Genomic DNA, 8,803 nt, shown 5'->3' with positions numbered 1-8,803 from the left:
ACACACACACACACACACACACACACATGGACATACACAAACAGAAGAGGTGGACGACACGCGCACACACACACACACACGCAAACACGCACAGAAGAGGTGGACGACACACAAGAAGAGGTGGACCGCACACGTGCACATACACATGCACGCACACACACACACACAGAAGAGGTGGACGACACACACACACACACACACACAGAAGAAGTGGAGGACACACACAAACACACACACACAGAAGAAGTGGAGGACACACACAAACACACACACAGAAGAAGTGGACGACACGCACACACACACAGAATAGAAGCACACACACACACATACACAGAAGAGGTGGACGACACGCACATGCACACGCACACACGCACAGAAGAGGTGGAGGACACACACAAACACACACACACAGAAGAAGTGGAGGACACACACAAACACACACACAGAAGAAGTGGACGACACGCACATGCACACGCACACACGCACAGAAGAGGTGGAGGACACACACACACACACACACACACAGTTGCTCCTGCACCTACAGAAGACTTTTAATCTGTGTGTTTCCAACATGAAATGTACAGGTGTATGTTATAGAGTATTGTGTTCGACCATTTTTAAAACTAAGTAAGAGTGAGAAGACCTTATTATCTGAAACGCAGCCAAATGAACGTCTGTCTAACGCTCCCTGACACTGTCTCTGCTTGGCTCTCTGCTGCCGTGGTTACAGGAAGATTGGGTAAGGCTGTTTTCTGTGACATCAGTGACGTTGTGTTTGTTTCTGCATGGCTCTACGTGACCTTCACAGTCAGACTGACTGAACTACTCACCTCACCAGCAGCACGGGATCAAAGTGTCTGTGTCACGAGATGAATCCTGAAAACAAGGCCGAATTTGCTCCGTGATTAAATGAATGAAAAAGATTTGGAAATCATTTCTAAATTTAACAGATGTTAGTAATCATGAAATTATTTTTGGCACATGTCCATTTATGATTCTGTGTCAACAACCACACGGCCCTTCATTGATTTAACGTGGAACATCAGACACATTGTGCAGCTTTTCAGTCGTGTGTGTGTGTGTGTGTGTGCAAATGTTTCTTCCTGTCCAAAGCATGACAAACTGTATGAGTCATGTTGAAATGTGTGAGTTCATTGAGCCTGTGAATGTTCTCATGTGTCCAGGTCGTCGTTCTCCTCAAAGCAATTTCAGTCCAAAGCAACTGGACTTGGTTCTTTGTCAGGAAGACGTTTCACCTGTCATCCAAGAGGCTTCATCAGTTCATGTACGAGTCTGACCAGGACCAGGACCAGGACCAGGATTAGGCTGGGACTGGTCAGATGCGGACTGGTCAGGTCCTGTGCCTGGTCCTGGTCCTGGTCCTGGTCCAGTCCCAGCCTGGTCCTGGTCCTGGTCCTTGTCCTGGTCCTGGTCCTGTTCCTGGTCCTGGTCCTGGTCCTGGTCCTGGTCCTGGTCCTGGTCCAGTCCCAGCCTGGTCAGATGCGTACATGAACTGATGAAGCCTCTTGGATGAGAGGTGAAACGTCTTCCTGACCAGTTGCTTTTGACTGAAACTTCTCTGAGGATGTGAGTTAATTGTGTGTGTCAGCTCATTCATTCTTCATTTAAGTCTTTTTCTCTTTGACTCTTTAGTTGTTGACTGCTCATTCTTCTTTGACTGTATTATTATATATTTATATATGATGCAAATGTATAAAAAATATTAATTCAGCAAACAGAAACAACATTAATCAACCCTTTAGATAATAAACACAACAATGTTAATGACTTGAGGTCAACACAGTCACTGTTATATTTATCACAGCCTGGTTACGTATAAAAGTGTTGATTTCATTGATGTAGAAAAAGGAATAAATGAGATTTGAACCTGGTTTCTGCAGGATCCCGTTCCGGACCATCGTTGTGAGCCTGTTGTCCCACCAGGTCCTGCTCCAAAACCTCTACGACATCCTGCTGGAAGAGTTCGTCAAGCAGCCCGACGGGAGTGAACGGGTCACGCCTGTGACCTCCGACCCCAGCCGGGCCTCAGCAGGCTTCCTGCGCTACATCTCCATGACCAACTTAGCCATAATCCTGGATCTGCTGCTGGACTCTTACAGGTTACTGCCACAAGACAATCAGCCTTACAGTGTATGCAGATGACACTGAAGTATTCAAGAACACAAACTCAGTCAGATGAAAATAATAATAATAATAATAATAATAATGATAATGTTGACCAGCTTTATACTCTGCTGACTAATCTCCTGATCTCCTCTTCTGCAGGACAGCGCGGGACTTTGACACCCGGCCGGGTCTGAAGTACCTGCTGATGAAGGTGTCGGGTGTTTGTGGAGCCGCTAACCTTTACCGTCAGTCTGCCATGAGCTTCAACCTGTACTTCCAGGCCCTGCTGTGTGCCACGCTGAGCCAAGCTGAAAGCATGACGGCACAGCAGGTAGAAACCAATCCCCCAAACTCTTCACCTGCTCGGATTCATATTCTATCTGCTGTAGGGACGACACTTTTCTGTAGGCTGACCCTGAAGTTAGTTTCGGACAAAATCCCAATTTGGTTTCCAACTAAACTTTGGGTTATTTCAGGGACTAGTTACTAGATTTACCAGCTATTGTTCTTAGCAGTTGGTGGAGACCAAACCAGAGCTAAAGGGAGAGTGAATATTGCTCTGTCTACTTAATGTGTAAGCTTTTTTCGCTTTCATGCACCTTTTTAAAGTTGTTTTTTACAGTTTGCCCTTTTTTAATCTAATATACAGTATACGGTATTTCAGTGCTGGAACAAATGCAAAAAAACCCAAACATTTAATTTATGACATTTAGTATCTTATAATCTGACATTTAGTATCTTATAATCCACCTGCTAAAGATGTAGCAACCCCCAATCACGTCTAAGCAACCACCTAGGAACATTGTGGTAACCATGTGGCAACACTGTAACTACGTCTCTGAAGATGCAGACCACAAACAATCTAACCTCAAAGAACAACTGTTCACAAATATCCTCCTGTGACTCCAACGACTGTCATTTAGACTCAATAGAGCACTAACCAAGTCCAAACCAACTTCCCACCAACGACTGCCACTCTAACGATGGTCAAAGGGTTCCTGTGACATCATCGGCCTTGTGAGAGGTTAAATACCTGGATCTCCACACCAGTTAGTTGAACCAGTCCCAGCCTGGTCCTAGTCCTGGTCCTGGTGCTGGTCCTGGTCCTGGTCCTGGTCCTGGTCCTGGCCCAGTCCCAGCCTGGTCCTGGTCCTGGTCCAGTCCCAGCCTGTTCCTGGTCCTGGTCCTGGTCCTGGTCCAGTCCCAGCCTGGTCATGAACTGATGAAGCCTCTTGGATGAGAGGTGAAACGTCTTCCTAGACAAAGAACCAAGTCCAGTTGCTTTTGACTGAAATTGCTTTGAGGAGAACGACGACCTGGACGAATGAGAACATTCACAGGGTTATTACAAACAAGTCGTTAAAGGTGAAAAACTCTGTCTGGTTGTATTTAGGTGAAGAGGATGCTGTACGAGGAAGAGGAGGGGAGCTCTGACTCTTCTCACCCCGGCTCCGCCTCGTCAGAGGACGAAGACATCTTTGAAGAAACGGCACAGGTGATGCACACACACACACACACACACACACACACACACACAGCTTCTGTTTTGCAGTAATAATAGTTTTATAAATAATCTTAAAGTTTGTATCATTGATCGTGAACAGACAGTGACCATCTGCTCCCTCCTGATGTAACAAGGCACACTTCTCTCTGCGTTCCCTCCGGCAGGTCAGCCCGCCGCGCGGCCGAGACAAACGTCATCACTGGCGAGCCCCCATCCCGTCTCTGAGCGTGCAGCCGCTGAGCAGCGCGGACTGGGCCTGGCTGGTCAAACGCCTCTACAAAGTGTGCGTGGACCTGTGCAACAGCTACATCCAAATGCACCGCGACCTGGAGAGCACGCTGGAGGACATGGCGCTGCTGAGAGGAGGAGTGGGCGGAGGAGGAGATCACGTCTTCTTCCTGCCTCTCTTCCAGTCTGAGAACTCCACCCCGACATCAGCGGGAGGGCTGTCGACGAGGGGGACGCCCTCAGAGGAAGGCGGGTACAGGAGTCAGGCGGCGGACAGCGCAGCGTCACCAGGAGACACGCCCACACCCAGCCCAGGATTCAGGTCTGACTTTAGAGGGAAATGAAACGCTCTGTCTTTACAGGAGGTCCTCGCTCATCCAACTGATGGACGCGAGGCGCTTAAATTCAGATCAATACAGCCGGCTCCACCTGCTTCACCTGTGCACTGGCAGCAGGGTTCCTGTGCGTCCTGGAAAACAGGAAAACGGAAAATGATCTCAGCTTTCTCTCATTTTTTTTTTTTTAGCTGAGAAAAAGCTCAGTGCTGAGTTATGATCAGGATCATATTAACGTTTATGGACGGCTGCTATTTGTATGTATTATTTATTTAAATACATGTATATACCATTTATTATTATGATTTATTAATTATTTATCAAGTGCGTTGAAAGGAGCCAGTTGAGGTGGTTCAGGATCATCTGGTAAGGATGAACCCTGGGCGCCTCCCTAGGGAGGTGTTCCAGGCACGTCCAGCTGGGAGGAGGCCTCGGGGAAGACCCAGGACCAGGTGGAGAGATTAGATCTCCACACTGGCCTGGGAACGCCTCAGGATCCCCCAGTTAGAGCTGGTTAATGTGGCCCGGGAAAGGGAAGTTTGGGGTCCCCTGCTAAAGCTGCTGCCCCCGCGACCCGACCCCGGATAAGAGGCTGAAGATGAGATGAGATTTATTAATTATATATAATTTTGATTGTTTTTCAAATGATATTTTATGTTCATTGTTGCATCAATGAGTAATGGTGTTGAACAGTAGTGATTATAGATCTACCCTATGTTCAGTGCTCCATGACCCAGCTGTGTGTCCAGTTGAAGCAGCTGTGTACTCTCCCCCCAGCTCCACAGGCAGTCTGCCGCACCACTTCCAGACCGGAGGCGACAGGAGGGACTCTGGCATCACAGCGACCTCTGTGGGAGGAGCTCCTGGCAGCGCCGGATCCGGAAGGAGAAAGGAATGGTGGGAAAGTGCCGGGAACAAACTGTACACCATCGCCACGGACAAAACCATCAGCAAGCTGATGATGGAGTACAAACGCAGGAAGCAGCAGCAGCAGCAGCCGCAGCAGCAGAGCCACGTCAACCTGTTCATGAAGGAGCAGGGCCGGGCGGCAGGAGGAGCGGGCGGGGAGAGGAGGGGCCCAGCGGAGCCACAGAGGCCACCGCAGAGGCCCCAACATCTGGTGGACCAGCAGGGTCCCCCGTTGAGGCACTCGGTCAGCGCGGGACCTGAGGTCCTGAGGCAGGAGAAGAGGCCGCGGTCGGGATCCACCATCAGCTCCCACAGCATCTCACTGAGGGACTCGGAGGCTCAGATACAGGTAGAGAAGGGTTGAAAGTTAACAACATAAACAAAACATCATAGATTTTATCCTGCTTCAAATTTAAGAAAAGTTAAATCGGAGGACGTGAAAAAACCAATCACATGACATTTTTGACCAATCTTGACCTGTGTGCGTGTGCGTGTGTGTGTGTGTTCGTATTTGCGTGTGCGTATGTGTGTGTGTGTCTCCTCTTGCAGGCGTGGACCAACATGGTCTTGACTCTCCTGAATCAGGTCCTCCTCCTGTCAGATGCCTCCTTCCTGGCACTGCAGCCGGCGCTCTACCCCTGCCTCAGCCAGCTCTCCTGCCACGTGACCGACGCCCGCGTCCGCCAGGCGCTGCGCGAGTGGCTGGGCCGCGTCGGCAGACTCTACGACATCATCGCGTGACACCGCAGCTAAGAAATGCAAAAAAGCGCCGGACGAAGAGCGCGGTCTGTCGTTCAGTGAAGGAGGAAAACGGATGAAAGGTGAACTGGATTGGTTTGACGGCGCCGCCGTGCGGTAGATTGATGACGGGTTTGATTGGCTGATGATGCAACGCAAAGGCAGACTATGACATCACAACGTTACTGGTAGAAGAGCTCGACTGAGGGACCAGAATAATGTTCGGTGGTCTCTGATGAGGTGAGAAGAACGAAGGACTCACACTGCGCCAAAGCTTTTAATATGATCGGCTTGTTCTCAGTTTGGTTATTTTGTCACGTCGTCACAATATGCTTCCACCAAAGTGATGAATATTTGCATTGAATTATTGTTTCATCCTAAACTGAATGTGCACATATGCAACAAACTGCTGCAAACGTTCTTTTAAAGGTACCCTGTGGAGTTTTCGTGTAAACAAACAGTTTTATTTACGTTCAGACGGTGTTTTCTGTCACGTGTCCGGGCATGAAACTGGGAAAAAGAAACAACTGAGGGTTAAGAAGGAGAAGGGGGTTTACACAAATAGGAAAATGTCTAACGGCAGGGACGATAAGATTCAGGAATAGAAAATTCAATGGACGCTAAGGGCGCACTCACACTGTCCTTCCGCACCGCGCCAAAACAGGTTTTTCAGCTAAAGCCTAGTGCGTTTGACCAGTGTGAGTGCACCCGCTCCGTGCATAACTGCGGCCAGTGTCCATCCAAGGCCCATCTGAGAGAGGTGCGTTTGCACATGTACGAGCACGAGCGTGCGCACGTGTACGAGCACGAGGTCTACGCGGTTCTGAGGTCATTTCCTGTGCGCCTGTTGGGACGTAGAAAAAAGAAGGAGGGACCATGCGCGGACGTTTCAAACAATGGCGGTGAAAGGTTCACGTTGGTGTGATGCGGAGGTGGAGTGTTTACTGCAGATTTGGTCGATGAAAAGATTCAAAAACAGTCGACAAGACGCACAAAAACTCCGAGGTCTACGGAAAGATCTGGAAACAAAGCCACGCATCGCCATGACGTCATCAATGCGTGTGACGTGTTACGGCGTGATGACGTATAGGCAGCAAGAAGCATTCTCCGAGGCCCAGGTAGTGTGAGTACAAACGGAGTGCGCCCTAGGAGATTTGATTGTTTATGACCAAATTACAAAGGAGCTACATCCCCGTGGTGTAATCGACATCATATTCTCCCTCCTGCACGCTCCACCCAGGCTCCAGCCCTCGCAGCGATGCTTTCTGTGTACGCGCGTTCACGAGGGTCCGCTTCAGATGTCCTGTCGTTATCCGCCCGTGTTCGCGAGGGTCCAGGAGGATCGTCTGCATGCCGCCCAAAAAATGTGAGCGTGCCAACTTTACGCACAGCGAGCGCGCCCACTGCACACGCTCCAGTTGTTCCGCGCTCTGGTCCAGTAGGTGGCGTATGCACCTCAAGCTGGTTCGTCAAGTAGGAAAAGAAGTAAATAAAAAGTGGGATGAGGACGGTAAATGCCGTCTTTAAGGGAGACACACAAACCGGCTCCATGTGGAATAGATCAGGAGGTGCTCGCGCTGGAACAGTGACCTCGATGACTGGAGCAAGTCTGCGGGACGTTATATCGGAGTTTAACTGTGGCTTAAATTGTAATTCCAGCGCAAAATCACCCCATGGTCTTTTCCTACACTTACATACATCACATAAGTATGAACCATTAACGGAGAGATCCAGAGAAACACTGATCAGCTCGGGGCAGAACGGTGAAGGCAGTAAAACGTCTTTTTTACCCACTAATGCTGCTGTCGAAAGAGATCATGGGATGATTTTGTACACAGGAATTTGACTTGGTGCCACAGCACAGTAAGTTAAAATGTAAGGAACAAGATTTATATACACGTATATACACATATACAAATATATACAGTGGGCCTTCATTCAAAGCTGATGCGCATTATAAAGAGAAGAAGACAAAGAATGAGGAGCAGTGAGACGCCGTGGCTGCACACAGTCGGTGTTTGTCTTTCTGATTCTGTTCCATGTTAAAGTCTGCAGGTTTTATGTTTTCCAAACACTGGATACGTGCGTACATGCGAGTGCCACTAGAGCACAAGACTGAGACAGAAGCGAGTCTCCAGAGCACCACATGAGGTTCAAAACTCTCCAGGGTACCTTTGATGTTTTTCACTTCAACAGACGATGCAAGGAGGAAAATCTGTGACTGACAGCTCTCTGAGAAGTGTTCTGTATAAACGGCACCACAGCGACGCATCAGCAGTGTCAGAAATGAACTTTAAACCGTTACATTTCTGTTTTTTCTCTCTCCAGAATCAGAGTCTCTTACTTTTCTCACTGGATCCGATTGTTTATGAATGTGTGTCGCTGCTGCGCTTTTCCTATATTAGCTTTAAATACTGTGCCATCTCCTTCCCCTTCAACTGAATGTCTGTTTATTATTATTATTATTATTATTATTATTATTACCATTATTAACTCAAACCCTCTGGAATGAGTGTTTATAAGTTTTTATTTAAACAGCAAACACAGTACGTGTAGTTTACTGTTTACTGTCTGTAATATGCAGCACAACACTTTATGTATTTATGTAAATGCTTCATTATTTAAGACGTGTTTTATGTCTTATCAAGCATCTATTTTTTGGAGAGGTCATACTTTACCATGTGATGCAGTATGTGCTGATACCAAGTGACATGAGCAGGGCACCCTAGCTCTGTGCGGTTAGAGCCCCCTCTAGCAGCGACACAGACCAGTGCGTTAAGCATCATGTGTTCACAGCGTCGTGTGTTCACAGCATCATGTGTTCACAGCATCATGTGTTCACAGCATCATCATCCGTCACTAAAACGTCCCCTCTCTTTGGTAACCAAGCAACCAAATATATATACAATTTACATCTGAGGTTCCAACTACTAGTTATATTGTTATTTATTTCTCTTTTTGT

The 8,803-nt window shown here is 48.1% G+C and overlaps 1 protein-coding gene across 1 annotated transcript in view; it reads left to right on the top strand.

Annotated features, from left to right (window-relative positions):
- arfgef3 (ARFGEF family member 3) overlaps positions 1 to 5,844 on the top strand; it is a gene marked incomplete at both ends in the record, with an annotated part of 58,797 nt that extends 52,953 nt beyond the window's left edge. Inside the window, 6 exons of the mRNA XM_083922550.1 lie at positions 1,902 to 2,120; positions 2,287 to 2,458; positions 3,521 to 3,622; positions 3,796 to 4,181; positions 4,972 to 5,452; positions 5,653 to 5,844. Coding sequence (XP_083778676.1) covers positions 1,902 to 2,120; positions 2,287 to 2,458; positions 3,521 to 3,622; positions 3,796 to 4,181; positions 4,972 to 5,452; positions 5,653 to 5,844 — 1,552 coding nt within the window. The remainder of the gene's footprint in view (positions 1 to 1,901; positions 2,121 to 2,286; positions 2,459 to 3,520; positions 3,623 to 3,795; positions 4,182 to 4,971; positions 5,453 to 5,652) is intronic.
- Between the last annotated feature and the right edge of the window lie 2,959 nt (positions 5,845 to 8,803).

Source organism: Echiichthys vipera, assembly GCF_963691815.1.
Source record: "Echiichthys vipera genome assembly, chromosome: 11".
Lineage (NCBI taxonomy): Eukaryota > Metazoa > Chordata > Actinopteri > Perciformes > Trachinidae > Echiichthys > Echiichthys vipera.
Note: the sequence above shows the minus strand (reverse complement) of the source record. Positions and strands in the feature narration are given on the sequence as shown.